Source organism: Bos indicus, chromosome 10 (assembly GCF_029378745.1).
Source record: "Bos indicus isolate NIAB-ARS_2022 breed Sahiwal x Tharparkar chromosome 10, NIAB-ARS_B.indTharparkar_mat_pri_1.0, whole genome shotgun sequence".
In the NCBI taxonomy this organism is placed as follows: Eukaryota; Metazoa; Chordata; class Mammalia; order Artiodactyla; family Bovidae; genus Bos; species Bos indicus.
In genome coordinates, this window is record NC_091769.1 from 28,859,745 (window position 1) to 28,879,233 (window position 19,489).

General features: G+C 41.3%; 1 protein-coding gene across 8 annotated transcripts in view; it reads right to left on the reverse strand.

Annotated features, from left to right (window-relative positions):
• RYR3 (ryanodine receptor 3) overlaps window positions 1–19,489 on the reverse strand; it is a 559,072-nt gene that overhangs the window by 213,811 nt on the left and 325,772 nt on the right. For all 8 annotated transcript variants that reach the window (XM_070797211.1, XM_070797214.1, XM_070797210.1 and 5 more), the window contains exons 20-21: window positions 6,959–7,175; window positions 1,402–1,506 (exon numbers count right to left, since the gene is read on the reverse strand). In XM_070797211.1, the coding sequence (XP_070653312.1) occupies window positions 1,402–1,506; window positions 6,959–7,175 (322 nt within the window). The remainder of the gene's footprint in view (window positions 1–1,401; window positions 1,507–6,958; window positions 7,176–19,489) is intronic.

A 19,489-nucleotide genomic window follows, 5' to 3' on the forward strand; every position in this document is an offset into this window, starting at 1 on the left:
TATTCATGGCAACCATGCTCCTGCCTGTCCCAGATTTGTAGAACCCTGGTGCCACTGAAGGGTAGCATTCTTCAGAACATAAAGGACTACAGACTCTGGACCAGCACTGTCTGATGGAAACACAGAATCAGCCACCGATGGGAACTACATTTGCAATTTCAAATTTCCTAGGAACCACATGAGAAAAGCAAAACAACAACAACAGAAACTCCACCCCCTGCCCCAAACCAAAACAAAAAAACCCCAAAGAAAACAAAACAAAAAACCCCAAAAAGCAAAAGCCAAAACCAGGTGAAATGAATTCTAATAATGTATTTTACTTAACTTAATACACTCAAAACATTAGCATTTTAACAAATAATTAAGAAATTATTTCTGAGCCATTTTATATTGGCTTTTCATAGAAAGTGTTAAAAAGCCACCGTGTACTTTCTATTTACAGCACATGTCAATTCAGGCTAGTCACATTTTAAGTGCTTAGGAGCCACATGTGGCCCACAGCTATTGTATTAAACAGTGCAGATCCAGACAGTAACTCACTCATTCATTCGTTCATTTATTTCACAAACACTTGCTGAATGTCCACGAGGTGGTGGGCTGTGGGCTAGACCTTAGGAGTTCCATGGTGAGCTGGGACAGGATACAGTCTTATGGGCAGTAATACAATCATCAAAGAATTAAGTGCTGAATTGCAACTGTGATTACAAGAGCATTTAGCAGAGAGGGGGTCACATATAAAGAGAATATTTATGAGCTGTATCAATATATAACTGCTGGGGTACAGGGACCCTTTAAGTAAGCTGGATGGTACATAATTTGAGAGTGTCAGGCTCATAGGAAGCTTTAGAATCATGGATCCTTCTGCCTTTGGACATGACCTTACACAATTCACAGAAGAAAGTCCATTTACATGCTCTTTGAACAAGGTTCTCTAGTGAAAGAGATTTCTTAACCTCCTCCGAGTATCCATGAATCTTAGTGATACATCTGAAAACCACAATAAACAAATTCTGATTCACAACAATGAATCAGCCTCTTTTCACCAGCCATGCAGAGAGGACAGCTTTTTCCGAAGAGAAATAAGATGTGAGGGCGCTCGAGGAGGAGATGAGGGATGACCACACTCGATATTCCCTGAAGAAAACACCCAGCATTTGGGAGTAAGGAGGAGGCCAACTGCATGGTCAGCCTGTGCAGAGCCTGTCTCCCTGGCACACCTAACCACAGTTCAACAAACTTCTGAGCAAGGCTGCTGGACACAGTGAGAGCTGGATGGGACTCAGTAAGAAGTAGGTTTGGGCTCGTGAGGTTTTTGTTTTTTATCATTTGAGTCTTTGAAGAACTCTTCCAGGTAAAAGGCTACCCAACCCTCCACTCTAGCCAGGTCACTCAAACACATACCTTGCCAAAAGTCCAGCCAAGCTCTATTTTATTCATTCCCCAAAGCTCATGGATGTTTTCAGCCAGCCTGTCTCGTATTTTCTCTAGATGAGGTGGTAAAACAACCTAAAAGGAAACAACAAATGAGAAGTCAGAACTACGAGAATCAATTTTATTAAGATCTCATCATTAAGTCTAGGCAGATCAGACACCCCAGTTGAATTCACTACATGTCACTAAAGGAAATCAACCCTGAATATTCATTGCAAGGACCGATGCTGAAGCTGAAGTTCCAGTACTTTGGCCACTTGATGTGAAGCGCCAACTCATTGGAAAAGACCTGGGAAAGATTGAGGGAAAGAGAGGAAGGTGGTGACAGAGGATGAGATGGTTGGATGGCATTCCCGACTCAGTGGACATGAGTTCGAGCAGAGACTGGGAGATGGTGAAGGTCAGGGAAGCCTGGTGTGCTGCAGTTCATGGGGTCACAGAGTTGGACACAACTTAGAACTGAACAACATGTCAGTCAAGAGGGGCTGTTTCTATAGACTCCTTCCTCTCTTGGCTTCCTCTGGACCATCTCTCCCTTTCCATCTCTCCCTATGCTCTCTTCTTGAGAGATCTCATCCATCCGCAGGTCACGCCTGACCATCCAGCCTCCATTCATGGTCTCTCTTGCAGTTCAGATACACTATTCCAACTGCCTGCAGGATTTTCCCCCCAAAGTGAACTCAGTATGTTGCTCAAGGCGGAATTCATTATTTTCCCTTTAAAATTTTTTTCTTATTTTTAGCTTCTCTTTTTTGTTGAATGAATGTGTCCACAATTGCCTTAAACCTGAAAGTCATGTTAGTGTCTTTTGTCTTGGCATTATACTCCCACTTTCATCCCCCCACCAACCACAACTAATCAGTCACAAAATCCAACATGCTTATTTCCTAAACATATTTTTGAAGGTTCCCCTCCTTCACATCACTCAACCTTGATATTTTCTACCTGGACCATTACTACCTGGACCATTACAAGACCATGCACAATTGGTCTCGCCAACTCCCACCAATCTATTTTTCACACTGTGACCAGAGTGATGAGCTGACAATAATACAACTACATCAAAACACTCTCCTCTTGAGCATCCCAAGTATGCCTTGACTCTTCTAAGACACAGACTAGATGTATTAATCAAGAATATAGTGTTATTCTTCAGCCCTCTCATCACAGTCCTCCCAAAACATATCCTTTCCAAATCTCCTGAAATTCTCCCCAAAAGGTCACACTGTCTCACAGTTCTGTGCCCTTAAATATGCAACCTTTATTCTTATTAGTACTCCCTGTAATACACATAATATGTATACTCTCCCTGCCCCCGTGCCATATGACAAATGACAAAGACTCTCTCCTTGGCCCAATCTCTAGATGGGTGCTTCTGAGCTATTTTTCTGTAGGCTCAATCCTGGGCCTTGTCTTCAGGATTCCAGTTTTAGCAAGAATCTTGCTAATTCAGTTTACTGACCCACACCCTTGATATCTGATCACCCACCACGTCTGAACAAATTTATTTAACCCCAATCCTTCCCCAGGTGATATCAGATCACTCAGACCTGCCTTCAGTGAGAGAATTGTTAGGTCAGTTTAGTAAGAATCCATCCCAACCCCAATGTTCTACTAACTACTTTTGCATCACTGACATGCCCACCCCCACCCCCACCCTGTTCCTTGGCTGTAAATCTCCACTTGTCTGTGTTGTATTCAGAACTGACCCCAGCTCTATAATGGAGTTCCCTTTCCTCTATTGCAAGAGCTTCTAAGTAAGATCGGGAGAAGGCAATGGCACCCTACTTCAGTACTCCTGCCTGGAAAATCCCATGGACGGAGGAGCCTGGTGCGCTGCAGTCCATGGGGTCACTAGGAGTCGGACACGACTGAGTGACTTCACTTTCACTTTTCACTTTTATGCATTGGAGAAGGAAATAGCAACCCACTCCAGTGGCTGGATTTTAGCAAGATTCTTGCTAAAACTGGAGAATCCCAGGGATGGGGGAGCCTGGTGGGCTGCTGTCTATGGGGTCGCACAGAGTCAGACATGACTGACGCGACTTAGCAGCAGCAGCAGCAGCAGCTAAGTAAGATCTGTTTATACCTCTTTAACTGCTACCCAGATCTGGTTTTAATACAAGTTCAGTTCAGTTTAGTCGCTCAGTCGTGTCTGACTCTTTGTAATCCCATGGACTGCAGCACGCCAGGCTTCCCTGTCCATCACTGACTCCCGGAGTTTACCCAAACGCATGTCCATTGAGTTGGTGATGCCATCCAACTGTCTCATCCTCTGTTGTCCCCTTCTCCTCCTGCCTTCAATCTTTGCCAGCATCAGGGTCTTTTCAAATAAGTCAGCTCTTCACATCAGGTGGCCAAAGGATTGGAGTTTCAGCTGCAACATCAGTCCTTCCAATGAATACTCAGGACTGGTCTCCTTTAGGATGGACTGGTTGGATCTTCTTGCAGTCCAAGGGACTCTCAAGAGTCTTCTCCAACACCACAGTTCAAAAGAATCAATTCTTTGGCACTCAGCTTTCTTAATAGACCAACTCTCACATCCATACATGACTGCTGGAAAAACCATAGCTTTGACTAGATGGACATTGGTTGGCAAAGTAATGTCTCTTCTTTTTAATATGCTGTCTAGGTTGGTCATAACTTTTCTTCCAAGGAGCAAGCGTCTTTTAATTTCATGGCTGCGTCACCATCTGCAGTGATTTTGGAGCCCCAAAAATAAAGTCTGTCACTGTTTACCCATCTATTTGCCATAAAGTGATGGGACCAGATGCCATGATCTTCGTTTTCTGAATATTGAGCTTTAAGCCAACTTTTCCACTCTCCTCTTTCACTTTCATCAAGAAGCTCTTTAGTTATTCTTCACTTTCTGCCATAAGGGTAGTGTCATCTGCATATCTGAGGTTATTGATAATCTGGCAGTCTTGATTCCAGCTTGTTCTTCATCTAGTCCAGCATTTCTCATGATGTACTCTGCATGTAAGTTAAATAATCAGGGGGACAAATACAGTCTTGACGTACTCCTTTCCTGATTTCGAACCAGTCTGTTGTTCTATGTCCAGTTCTAACTGTTGCTTCTTGACCTGCATACAGATTTCTCAAGAGGCAGGTAAGGTGGTCTGGTATTCCCATCTCTTTCAGAATTTTCCACAGTTTGTTGTGATCCACACAGTCAAAGGCTTTGGTGTATCAATAAAGCAGAAGTAGATGTTTTTCTGGAACTCTCTTGCTTTTTTGGTGATCCAGCAGATGTTGGCAATTTGATCTCTGGTTCCTCTGCCTTTTCTAAATCCAGCCAGAACATTTGGAAGTTCATGGTTCACGTATTTTTGAAGCCTGGCTTGGAGAATTTTGAGCATTACTTAACTAGCATGTGAGATGAGTGCAATTGTGCAGTAATTTCAGTATTCTTTGGCATTGCCTTTCTTTGGGATTGGAATGAAAACCGACCTTTTCCAGTCCTGTGGCCACTCCTGAGTTTTCCACATTTGTTGGCATATTGAGTGCAGCACTTTCACAGCATCATCTTTTAAGATTTGAAATAGCTCAATTGGAATTCCATCATCTCCACTAGCTTTGTTCAGAGTGATGCTTCCTAAGGCCCACTTGACTTCACATTCCAGGATGTCTGGCTCTAGGTGAGTGATCATACCATTGTGATTATCTGGGTCATGAAGATCTTTTTGTATAGTTCTTCTGTGTATTCTTGCCACCTCTTAATCTCTTCTGCTTCTGTTAGGTCCATACCATTTCTGTCCTTTATTGTGCCCATCTTTGCATGAAATATTCCCTTGGTATCTATAATTGTCTTGAAGAGATCTCTAGTCTTTCCCATTCTATTGTTTTCCTCTATTTCTCTGCACTGATTACTGAGGAAGGCTTTCTTATCTTTCCTTGCTATTCTTTGGAACTCTGCATTCAAATGAGTATATCTTTCCTTTTCTCCTTTGCCTTTCACTTCTCTTCTTTTCACAGCTATTTGTAAGGTTAATAGAGTTTTGCCAAGAGAACTCACTGATCATAGCAAACACCCTCTTCCAACAACACAACAGAAGACTCTACACATGGATATCACCAGATGGTCAATACCGAAATTAGAGTGATTATATTCTTTGCAGCCCAAAATGGAGAAACTCTATACAGTCATCAAAAACAAGACCAGAAGCTGACTGTGGCTCAGATCATGAATGCCTTGTTGGAAAATTCAGACTTAATTTGAAGAAAGTAGGGAAAACCACTAGACCATTCAGGTATGACCTAAATCAAATCCCTTATGATTATACACTGGAAGTGAGAATAGATTCAAGAGATTAGATCTGATAGACAGAGTGCCCCAAGAACTATGGATGGAGGTTTGTGACACTGTACAAGAGGCAGCGATCAAGACCATCTCCAGAAAAAAGAAATACAGAAAGGCAAAATGGTTGTCTGAAGAGACCTTACAAATAGCTGTGAAAAGAAGAGAAGCTAAAGGTTTTAATACAAACTCCCCCAATATTTATCCTTCTGTTGTTAGCTCAGTGTCTCAGTGTCTTCCCCAGGACCTTCAGGGAAAGTTTCTCTATGTTTTCCCGGCACTTTGCTCCTCTCCCACAGAGGTCACAAACTGGGGACTCAAGTTCTCTTTTCTCCCCCTTATTTTCTCTAATTGACTACTACTACAGTAACAACAATAAACAATTATTACCATTTTCATTTATTAGTTGACAGTTCATAAGAAGTGCGAATGTTCATATAAAAATTCAGATTTCTAATATCTCCTGACCGGTTGGAAGACTCTAACTTTGTCTTGACACTTTTACTTGGCGATTGTAAGCCAGAGCTAAAAAATCGCCACCTGCTTCAGGAGGGCCTGCACCCTTGACCTGCTTCCCTTTTGTGTCACCTCCCTGGCTCTGATATGACTATTAGTGTTTCCATTATTTACAGAATTCCCAATTATGTTTGAGGAGGGGAGCTCATAGAGAATTTTTTGTTTGTTTTTTTAGAAAAAGTATACCAAGTCAGTGATATACAAGGAGACTACAGAGAAAAGTAGCAATAAAATATTTAGGCTATGTATGAAAGGCACTATTTGACTTTTGACTAAAGACAGTCTTTTAAAAAACCGACTTATTATTGAAAAGTCAAACTTAAGTGGCATGATGTTTTGATAAGGAGCAAAATTGGAAAAACTATTAGCAAACATGACTACTGTATTTGGGTTTTACTGGTTAAATAAGATAATCTGTTTAAATTAAGTGTTCCTTAGTCAATCACAGCCTGAAAGTCAGACTTAAAAAAAAAATTACACGTGTGCTTTTTTTTTTTTCCTTATCTCTTCAACTTGGTTGAGAATTCCCAGAGAATCTTGAGACATACTTCAATTGCCGCATATGGTGGAAATGTAAAGAATAATGGTTGTTCACATATCATGACAATGCTACAAAATGTATGATAAGAATAGTTCAATGGTGAAGAAGCAAGGAGGATTTAACCCTATTACATTATCTCCATGGGATGCCTCCTGTTGGCAACCTGAACCTACCTGACTGGTATCTATGGGGCATGGGATGAAAGATGCTTGGGAGAGGAACTGGGTGGTACCCAGCAGATCTCGAATTCCTTCAGCATCACGTTTATACTCTTTGACAGGCTCCAATCTCATCTTTTCTTTTGGAAGTAAGGCTTCATAGCAAGGGGCATAGCCAGAGGGAGGCAGGAACTTAAATTCTCCATGACGTCCACCCAGCAGGAAACGGACTCTGTGTTATTTGGAGAGACCAGGAAGAGAGAGGTTAAAAAATTATATGCCAGCCTAAATAAGTGAAAATTAAAGATTAGCTCCCCCCGTCCAAATTATTTTTTTGGGAAGTGAATGATGTCCGATTCATCACAGTGAACACCCTAAAGTACACATCACAGTGAACACCCTAAATTGGAGATAAAGGCAAGTATCAGTTCATACTGCCCACAATTCTCAATTGACCACGTCAGCTAAGTGAAATGAAGATACATTAAAAATGAAGATACATTAAAACTACTAGATTTTTTCCTTTTTCTTAATTAGAGTATAATTGCTTTACAATGGTGTGCTAGTTTCTGCTGCACAATGAAGTGAATCCGCTACATGTATACATATATCCCCTTTCTCTTGGGCCTCCCTCCCACCCACTCCTATCCCACCCCCCCAGGTCATCACAGAGCACTGAAAACAACCCAATCAAAACATGGGCAGAAGATCTAAATGGACAGTTCTCCAAAGAAGACATGTAGATGGCCAAGAGGCACAGGAAAAGATGCTCATCACGGCCAGTTATTGGAGAAATACAAATCAAAACTACAATGAGGTACCACCTCACACTCATCAAAATAGCCATCATCAAAAAAGTCTACAAACAATAAAGGCTGGAGAGGTGTGGAGAAAAGGGAACCCTCCCACACTGTTGGTGGGAATGTAAATTGATACAGTCACTATGGAGAAGAGTATGGAGGCACTTAAAAAAGTAAAAATAGAAGTATCATATGATCCAGAAATCCCACTCCTGGGCATATATACCTTGAGAAAACCATAATTCAAAAAGACATACACTCAATGTTCATTGCAGCACTATTTACAATAGCCAAGACATAGAAGCAACCTAAACGCCTATTGACAGATAAATGGATAAAGAAGATATGACTTATATACAATGGAATATTACTCAGCCATAAAAAGGAATGAAACTGTGTCATTTGTAGAGATGTGGATAGACCTAGAATCTGTCATACAGAGTGAAGTGAGTCGGAAAGAAAAAAAAAATCATATATTAAAATCACTAGATTTTACAAAATCAAGTTCATCCTTACCCTAGTTGGAGAATCATTACTATAGATATCATTAATATAGATATTATTACTATAGTTTGAAAAGAGTAACAGTGATAATGCCAGATTCTGGAAAGATCACATTGAAACAACAGTAGAGAACTTCAAGTCTTTTTACTTGAGAGAGATTACTCACACAACAACGAAAGAAAACATGCTATAAATATTTGGGGAAAATAGGAAATTCCTAGTTTAAGGTGCAAAAAGATCAAGTAACAAGAGAATATTAAACAGAAATGGTATACATGGCGGGAGATGTTAATAGAAAAGATACACTGAAGAGGCTGCAGTTCCCAAAGTAGCCATATGAGGGAGACTGTGAGCAAGTATCAGCAGCTGGTTACAGCCATGGGGGGCCAAACGGGCCTCCAGTGTTTGCTCCCTAGGGTTCCAAGAGCCTTCTAGGGGGCACCACTGCCTTGTTGGCACCCAGGCCTAGTGCCCTGGCCCACTCCAGCAGTGCCTACAGGGACCTCCCAAGGAAGGAAGAAGAATCCTTATGGGGCCACAGTCACGGCTGGCACTGATTACCAATAAGCTGAAATTTTAAAAATATTTTAATTTTGCATTCTGGCTGAATATCAGCCTCATATATATTGTTAAGTTAGGGTTAGAGCACAAAGTTCCTCTGCAAGAAGAGAGTGAAAATGAAGTATTTCAACGTGACACTTTATAGGCTTTCAGGTTTGAGACTAGAAATACAGCTTTTGCAAATCATCTGTAAACCATATTAAATTGATGAGAAAATATGACGGTAACATTAAGTATTTAGGACATGACAAGACACACAGTCCTGCAGGGTCACCAATAATCTTACACAGGAAAAACCCATCCACATACATAGCAGCTACAGGTATTCGCTCCCTCCCACTTCCCCTCAGCATAACCAACTATGATATTTACTGAGCCCACATGAACTGCACTGTTCTCCACACTGTGGATCCAGCAATAGAGAACACCCCGTCCCCCGTGTCCCAGAGCAGACATCCAACGAGGCAAACAGTCATAACAACTGATGGGGAGACATTTGATGAGGGAATAAAGAGGGAGACTGAAACAACTCAGGGAAGGAGGGGGTGCTAGACTGGGGCCTAGAAAGGCTTCTCTGAGGGGGAGATATTTCTGTTAACCCTAAAGGAAAAGGAGAAGCCCATGAGTTCAGAATCTGAGGAAGGGCATTCTGGGTGAAAGGAACAACACGTGCAAAGGCCCTGAGGTAGGGAAGATGTGGGTGGAGGGCGGTGTGAGCGAGAACATGGGCAGCCCGAGGGGTAAGAGACGAGGTGGCAGGGGTAAATCAGGCAGGGTCTGTTTCTTTCAGGTGAAGAGCTTCTGAGGGATTTAAGGAGAAGAAACACAGGCTTCTTTTCACCGTTTCATGTAGACAGGTCTGGGGCCAATTAGGAGGCACCTGACATTAATCTAGTCCCAGTGAGAGATGAGGGTGGGTTGGAACAAGATGATGAAGACCAAGCTGGAAAGCAGTGGTTAGAGTCCAATTTTGTTTTGGAATTTGGCTTGTTAGGGCCTTTGTGTGTGGAGGGATATGTGGGAACGTTATGACCTAGCAAAGCTCTCACAGCAATACTCTCCACTAGGTCTCACTTCCTTTAACTGGAATATTCTAGTGGGGGGAAGCCTTGCAGCAGAGTCTCAGTGTTGGCTGAATAACTGTGATTATGAGCAGCTAATGGTAAAACTGGAAAAGAAAAGGCTCTCCAAGTAACAGATATTAAGTTTCTTCCCCCCTTCCCAACATAAACAAATTCTTTAAAATGCTGTTTTAAAATTAATTACAGAAATCATATGAAGCCTCCCACTTTCCCATTGTAAAGTACTAAACAACAATAATAGAGAATTAGAACCACAATTAGTCCCTGTGAGTGTTCCTACATTAACCGTTATATAACAGGACACAATCTATGGGTATTAAGAATATGAACAATGATATTAGAACAAAATTGAGTCATTAGCTTGCAATGTTACTAATTTAGTAAACCTTAAGGAAATAATAATTAGGCCTTAATATTTGTGAACTTTCCAAAATTCAGTTGCAACAGAACAGACTGGATTACAGACATGCTGGAACATGCTGGAACTATGGGACAAAACTAAATCATTTTGAGCAAAGAATTTGTGTGGGAAGTTTTCTGCTTTTCCCTTCTGAGCATTCTTTTGGTGAAGAGCTGAACGTCCAAGAGGAGCTTGTACAACTGGTGTATTTCTTGTTACTCACTAGTGTATGGATTCTGCTGCTGCTGCTGCTAAGTCGCTTCAGTCATGTCCGACTCTGTGTGACCCCAGAGATGGCAGCCCACCAGGCTCTGCCGTCCCTGGGATTCTCCAGGCAAGAACACTGGAGTGGGTTGCCATTTCCCTCTCCAATGCATAAAAGTGAAAAGTGAAAGTGAAGTCGCTCAGTCACGTCTGACTCTTAGCGACCCCATGGACTGCAGCCTACCGGGCTCCTCCGTCCATGGGATTTTCCAGGCAAGAGTACTGGAGTGGGGTGCCATTGCCTTCTCCGGTATGGATCTAAGACCAACTAAATGATCTCTTACCAGGACGTCTAGATGGACTTAATTATTCATAAGCCCTATTGCCAGTTACATATAGTTTTAACATTTCTCTTATGCTTTAAAATCTGCTATTGTCCTCTGGATAGAGAACAAATTAATAAAGGTAGAAATCCATGTAGCACTTAGGGAGAACAATGCTGCTTTTATATTCAGTTATTAAAAGGAGAATGATAATTTGGTTGTAAATTTTAATCTTATCGCCTTGAATGGCCACAAAGATAGTAAAATAAAAATTAACATGTTTACTGCTTACTGAAGCATTCATCTTCCAGTGCCATTATGCTGTGCTTCGGTGGGAGCAAAGAAGGGTTCTGGGTGGCTTCCCAAGCCCTGTCAGACGGGAGCCCTGCTCCCCAGCAGGCAGGACTGGACAGGAGCCGGTGCGGGCACACCACCATCTGTGGCTCCTCCCCTCGCTGCCCAGAGTCTTCGGGAAGGGCTCCAACAAACCACCACGAAGGCCGGTGGTCCTCATAAACCCTCTCCTGGAGACCCACAGCAACCAGGTCAAAGGGAATAATTAGGGATAAAATACAGATGTAAAGGGAACAACCAAAAGCAAGAAAGAAAATACTTGAAGACCAGTTTAATGATGTAAGGATATTAAAATGGGATCCCCCTTTGTCTCTGGTTTAGCAGAGGTCCCAGATGTAAATAATTCAGAGGATGTCAATGTTTTCTCATCCTGAAATGAGGTGCTGGACCAACTATGAGGATCCATGAAAAAACTGTGAAATCAGTGCAGCTTTAGCCCACCCCTTACCTCCACACAGATAAGAAAGGTAAAGAATTCATTTGGAGAAAGTTGTCAGGAAGAAGGGGATGGGAGTCCTTTCTCATGTGGAGTCAAATGAGGGCTTAAAGGAACTACTCAGAAGCTTGTGAGTGTCCCTGGAATGCAGCAAGGGACATGTTTGCCTAGTGATGGCGCAGAGCAGAGGGACAGATGAGCCAGCTGCTAGCCATCAGAAAGGAATCCTGCCTGGAAAGGCAAATGACTAAGCAGAGATCAGAAACCCAGGGCTTGGGGGAGGCAGGAGGCCCACATAACTGGAGGGGGAAGGGGAACGGAGGAGGCTTGGGGTCAGCCAGAAGGGAGCAGCCAGCACAGGTGGGGAAGCCAAGTCAAGAGATTTGAAGTTGGATGCTCCCAGCCTGGGGCTCTCCAAGAAACCTACCAAAGAGCCTCAGAAGAGAAAGATGCAGCAATTACGTAGCAGCTACAAAAAGGCTTGATGTCACAAGGCAGCTGAACCAACTCCATGGAATGTGCTCACCCTTAAATCATCTTGAGTCTGGGCTGGACCCTAGGCACTGGAGGAGCCTGAGACAGGAGCTGGTGGCTGAGCAGGAGCCTGACTTCAAACTGCAGGGGGAGTAGGGGAGGGCTCAAATGGTAACTGGATACAAATCTAGAGTTTTTATACTTTTCAAAAGACGGAATTTTTAAGTATTGGCAAGATGGTTCCTGGTCTTAAAAGGAGTAATAAGGGCTACAGAACCTGCCCAAGAACTTATCCAGGAGTCCAGAGAAAGGATTTAAAGGCGTGGAGAGAGAGACAACAGTTACACCTATCTACTTTTTCTAATAAATCTGTTATCTGGCACTTACTGTTAATCTTTTAAATCCTTTGGCCTCATTCATCAATGAGAAATTTTCAATTAGAATATAAACCTCTCTTCCCTTGGTGTAGTCTTCCCTGCTCCTTGGGTTCCACTGAATCTCTTAGTATCACAAAAAAATATTAAATTGAAAATAAAAAGATAATTTAAGAGGTCATTAAAATTAGTTCATCCTCTGATTTTTCTCTACATTAATAGATTTTGAAAATCAATTTCATTAATCAATTTAATCTCTTCCACTAAAGCACTTGTATCAGCTTCTAAGGTTCTTCCTATAACTCAGATGCACCATCAGCTCTCCAAGGCTTTTTTTTCTTCCTAAAGTGATTAGGATAAGGGAAGGTTCCTTAGATTTCTCTACTTTAAAGATGAGCAATAGATTCAGTAATAGTCACCTGGGAGTAGTGAAGTTTGAGGATGCATAGAGGAATTTTTTATTTACTAGGCTAATTTCATAAACAGAGAAAACGGCATTGAAAAAATCCCCACTAGCATTTACAATTTCATCTTTTAAGATTTGTGCATTTTTACTTACCAATTTGCAGAAGAGATGAAAAAACCTATCGTAAATCCCCAAGTTTGAAAGACTGACCCATGAATAAAAAATAGAGTAAAAATCAAGACAAACCTTTGCCATACTCAAAAAAGATGACTAAGTTTCCTTAATCATCCTGTACTAGCAAAGTGTGAAATCATTTTAGTCTTACTAGATGTCTCATTATTCTTACTGAATCCCTCCCAGGAGTTGGGACAGTGTTCCAAAGAAGAAAAAGATACAGGCTGTGGTTAGCAGCAGAAAGAAATGGTAAGCTTTTGTTGACCTGAATTCAACTCATAAGTCATGATTCATAATTGCATCTTTAGTCCACATTGCTAAGACAGGAGAACAATTTGAGTTATGTACATTCCCACATTCATATTTCTTTCTGGCCAGTGTTTGATGAAAGCCCAGGGCAATTCAGCCAGTGCTCATCATGTTCTCTGCAGAAGTATATTTATCTCAGCAATAATTTCCACAGCATTGACCACAGCAAGCTGGAAATAGCTAAGCTATTGGTTACCTGAATTTTAGCCAAGCCTGGTGCAGAAAACAAATAGCAACCGCAAATACCAACCATCTTTGGAGAGTGTTGTTTTAATAAATTAGAAAGGCTGGTAAAAGACTTACATATGAAGATTAATCGATGGGGAATTTGGGATTCTCAGGTGGCGCCAGTGGTAAAGAACTCACCTGCCAATGCAGGAGACTAAGAGACTCGGGTTTGATCCCTGGGTCAGGAAGATCCCCTGGAGAATGGCATGACAACCCACTCTAGTATTCTTGCCTGGAGAACCCCATGGACAGAGGAGCCTAGCGGGCTATGGTCCATAGGGTCACGAAGAGCTGGACATGACTGAAGTGACTCAGCACACACGCAAGGGGAATTTAACCATAGCTATAAAATATACTCTACTACAGCAAGTTAACTCATCAATTTTTGGCAAAACTAAGCACCCAAATTTCACTATATACTGTGGCTTTAGTGCAATGTTCTCTGTGTGGCACACACCATCATGCCATTTGGCAGGGTGAGATTACCTTTTAATAAAAGCTTTCTGATATCTAAGTAATTCAACCTTTTGGGTGGGCTCCAAGGTACACATGCTTCATCCCAAATTCTGTCCTAGAACAAATAGGGTTGTTACATTGAGGGTTTATTACACTCCTAATACCCTCCACAAACAAACTAGTGTGGGAAGGACACTAAGAAGGCACATTGATAATGGTTAGAAAAGAGAGCACATATTGATTTGTGGATTTTGTTAGTAATTACTCATACTGCTTTTGACTTCACTGTGGGTAAATCTAATTGAAAAAGATTTTTGCTCTCTGATGCCCCTGGCAGGAACATCCTGATCAGGTACTGTTAACAACATAGTTTGTAATTATAAAAATAATTGTGGGATCACAAATTCAAGACTATGACCTCAGTAAAGATGAATAAAGAGGAGGAAATGGGAGAAGTTAAATATGAGAAACAATTCTGAGTTCTTGTATGATGGGAGAAAAATCTCTGTCTTAATAGGAATAACCTTGCATCTTGCTGAGAATGACATTATAAAACTATGCAAGTATTCTACTATATTGGGTGAAAACACTAATTTCTTTTCAATTTTGTTACTAAATACATTTATTTTCAAAAAGATACTTCAACTTGGAATTAATATCTTGCTTTCTTTTTCTAGCTTTTTGCAGAAGTGAACCAAAATAATACAGAGGGGAATGGCTGAGTTTCAGTACCAAATGATATTTTACCAGTTGAGGTGAAAGAGTAAGTACTGGTACGTTGATCCCTTTTGCTCAAAAGTGAAAATAAACAAATTGGTTACTTCAACAGAGGACTGGCATTGACCGTGAGTAAAGACATCATGTGATGGACTGTATGTATTTCAGTAAAATGTATTTCCCATGTATGCAACCCACTGTGATTCCACCTCTGCTCAGACCATATTGTGTTCTGAGAACCAAAGATAGGAATATGTCACAGGCAATATTTTTCCTGATAGCAAGGAGGCTAAAGAGACATCAAGTTCCTGAGCACCACTCTTCAGTTTACGCTCCTTCAATTTCTGTAAGCAAGAAGTTCTTATGTTGAAGGTGTTAACTTTTAAAGTCCCTGTATCTGGACTCCCCTCTCTCAAATTCTCTCAGCAATTATGCCTTCTAAATGGGTTAGATGTCTCATCATTCTTATCTTGGATCTTTGCTTCTCTTCCTCCTGTGTACTGAGAAGGATGCATGACCCACTGACCTAGTCACAAGATACTAGAAACATCTTCTCCATATGCATACCTTTCAGCCCCCTATGTCTTTCCCTGCTAGCCATGATCTTTACCAAGAGAAAGTGAAAGTGAAAGTGAAGTTGTGTCCAACTCTTTACCACCCCATGGACTGTAACCTACCAGGTTTCTCTGTCCATGGGGTTTTCCAGGCAAGAATACTGGAGTGGGCTGCCATTTCCTTCTCCAGGAGATGTTCCCGACGCAGTGATTGAACCCAGGTCTCCCGCATTGTAGGCATATGCTTTACCATCTGAGCCACCAGGAACTTTACCAAGAGAAGATTAAAAAAAAAAAAAAAAGATCGCAAACAACAAAAATGTACATACTCTAAAAATCCTGCCTCATTGCTCTGAGGGAGACTGGATGGATGGGTTAATAACTAAAAATCATGCAACATGTGGGATCAGATGTATTGTTAGCTAAATACAGAATGCACAGAAAAATCCATTAGCCAGCAGATTGGAAAAGACATCTTCTCCAGAGATTTGACTACAAGCTAAGCACTTTTCTCACATGAGATTCTTGGGAAGTAGGTGAGCTTTCTTTGAAAATTTGCAAAACCCAGAGAGTTGGATGCGGTCAAACAAAACAGGGATGGCACTGATGCTGGGTGACCAAGGTCATTAACTACTCAGGCAAACATGGTCCTGAGAACTAACTGATCAGTGACCTTGCTTCTCCAGAGAGGACACCGAGCCAACAGGTGGATGATCCAAATGCTGTTATGTTGGATTTAGATTTCGGCACATTTCTCTCTATTCCCAGGGAATGGAGTGGGAAAGATGTACAGTGTGGCTTGTACTGGTTTTCCCTGATTGCCAGAGAATCTTGCCCAATCAATCTTTGTGTTTATAGTGGCTGTGTCTTTCAATAATGTTTTCTACATGCTCCTTATGGATTGCAATAGAAACGATACATTCTGTCACACTTCAAAAGGAAGAACTGGGGTGGCATTCTCAAGGAAATATTCTCAGCACAGAGAAACACAGGTAAAGAACTCTTTTTGTTTGTTTTTTTTTTAATTTATTTATTTTAATTGGAGGCTAATTACTTTACAATATTGTGACTCTTAACTCTTTAGAATATAGTTTTTAATGCTGATGTTAGCATCTCTGGCTTGAACCTGTGATGGGCAGATTTACAACCCTAGTCACTGACCAGGTGGCTCAGGACCAAAGAACCACCTGCCAAGCAGGAGATATGGGTTTGATCCCTGGATCAGGAAGATCCCCTGGAGAATGAAATGACTACCCACTCCAGTATTCTTACTTGGAAAATTCTATGGACAGAGTAGTTTGATGGGCTACAGTCCATGGGGTAGCAAAAGAGTAGGACATGATTTAGCAATTAGAGCAAGGTTTTACTATACTTGTTCTTCTTTTGTTACAAGAACCTCAAACAATGAAAATGCTTAATTTCAATATATTATATACATCTACATGGCTATATTTATAAATATGCCTGTACATGTGTATGCATACGTGTGCTGGTACGTGTGTTGCAAACATACATTACAGGCGTACCTTGGAGATATTATGAGTTTGGTTCTAGACATCACAAAAGCAAATATCACAATAAAGTGAGTCACACAAATACTTTGGCTTCCAAGTACATGTAAAAGTTACATTTACACTATACTGCAGTCTGTTATCGGAGAAGGCAATGGCACCCCACTCCAGTACTCCTGCCTGGAAAATCCCATGGACAGAGGAGCCTGGTAGGCTGCAGTCCATGGGGTCACTGAGGGTCGGACATGACTAAGCGACTTCACTTTCACTTTTCACTTTCATGCATTGGAGAAAGTAATGGCAACCCACTCCAGTGTTCTTGCCTGGAGAATCCCAGGGACGGGGGAGCCTGGTGGCCTGCCGTCTATGGGGTCACACAGAGTCGGACACGACTGAAGTGACTTAGCAGCAGCAGCAGCAGTCTGTTATGCACTATAGCATTCTGTCTTGAAAAACAATGTACATACATTAATGAATAAATAATGCTGTTGGAAAAATAGGCTTGCTTGATGCAGGGTTGCCACAAACCTACAAATTGTAAAAACTGCAATAAAGTGAAGGGCAATAAAACAAGGTACAACTGTACTGCCTACTATGCATGCATGCATGTGTGCTAAGTTGCTTCGATCATTTCCAACTTTTTGCAACCCTATGGACTGCAGCCCGCCTGGCTCCTCTGTCCATGGGATTCCCCGGGCAAGAATACTGGAGTGGGTTGCCATGCCCTCTTTCAGGGAATCTTCATGACCCAAGGATTGAACTTGCATCTCTTAGATCTCCTGCATTGGCAGGCAGGTTCTTTACCAGTAGTGCCACCTGGGAAGCCCTATATACGATATATGTTTGCATATCTGTGGCAAATTCCAAAGGCTAAATATTATACCCAAAGGATAACTCTTTACTCCTAAATAGTTTATTTAACTGAAACAGAAAGTTATGTCCATTTTTTGGGGGGGAATACTTGCATATGCCTTGGTTTATCAACCTTCGGGAGGTACTAAGATCTGTCACAGTGGTGTCACAGTGGTATCACTCTGGAAGTCCCATCACTAGGGTACTAGAAGTTCTCAGATGGATTTTTTTCGTGGTCCCAGATCTAAGTGTATGCTCTCCACTGCTGCTGCTGCTGCTAAGTCGCTTCAGTCGTGTCCAGCTCTGTGCAACCCCATAGATGGCAGCTCACCAGGCTCCCCCATCCCTGGGGATTCTCCAGGCAAGAACACTGGAGTGGGTTGCCATTTCCTCCTCAAATGCATGAAAGTGAGAAGTGAAAGTGAAGTCGCTCAGTCATGTCTGACTCTTCGCGACCCCATGGACTGCAGCCTACCAGGCTCTTCCATCCATGGGATTTTCCAGGCAAGAGTACTGGAGTGGGGTGCCATTGCCTTCTCCACAACTCTCCTCTTTTCATGACCCTTTTAAAATGGAAATCAACATGATTTTAAATGTATTTACTCTAGTTTCCCACTCAATTATGAGCTCTTTAGCAAGCAGGGATCAAGAATGGATAAGAAAATTTTGCAACAAGAGCGTTATAATGAAGTCTTGCCTTAAAAATGTTAAAGTGTATTCTCAGACTAAAATAATACAGCATCCAACTGGTACAAGGAAAGGGACAGAACAATGAACATGATTGTTGGCATTGTTAAAGTATGAAGGACAACAGTAGGCACAGTACAAGCCCAATGTAATGTAAAATTATTGAGATGTCTAAGTAAAAAGTAATATGATTATCTCTGGATGGTACAATTATGGGTTCTTGGTATTTCTTTTCTTTGGACTTGCATTACTTTTGTAAAAGGGAAAAAATAGGGGAAAAAAACAGTGTTAAAAAAGGTAAATCACAAACTAGGAAAATACATGAAAGCAATAATAGTTTAATAACCTTAATATATAAAAATTGCTCATGAAATGAATACCAGAAAGGCAGGGAAGACAAAAATTTTAAAAAATACTGGGCTGAAATAGTATGTAAGAGTAGTAAGCATAAAAGATGTTTAACCACATCAGTAATCAAAGAACTAGGAACCTAAAACTTTAAGATACAATTTCTTCAAATTGGCAAAGATTAAAAATAACCAGTAACAGTAAAAGTTAACGAGGAGCCAATCAGTTGGGTTACTTTAAATGATACCACAGGCACAAATCCTTTTTCTGAAACTTTTGCAGCTGTTCTTCAGACTTGGGACTTTAGATTTTAAAAAAGACAGGGGTTCCTAGATGGTCCAGTGGCTTATACTCTCTGATACCAGTGCAGGGGCCAGGTTCCACCCTTGGTCAGAAAACTAGATCTCACATGCCACAGCTAAAAGTTCTGCCAAAGCTAAAGATCCCGCATGCTGCAGCTAAGAAGATCCTGCATACTGCAGGGAAGATCGAAGATCCCATGTGCCACAAATAAGACCTGGAGCTGCCAATTCAAATGATAATAATAAATAAAAAAGAACAAAGATAAGATGTAGTATATATTAAGCAGAACTTCCAGCTAGGTGAGAGGCTGTACTCCATAATTAAACACACTGACATTTTTGCAGTTACACGTAAATATTCACAAGAAATAGAATACACGAAAAATTGAAAACAGTCTGATTTCTGTTGATGACGGTTTTTGCCATAAAATGAGTTCAGGTCAGATTTTGCAGTGAAATCAGTTAAAGAACAAATGGATGCTTTTCAGAG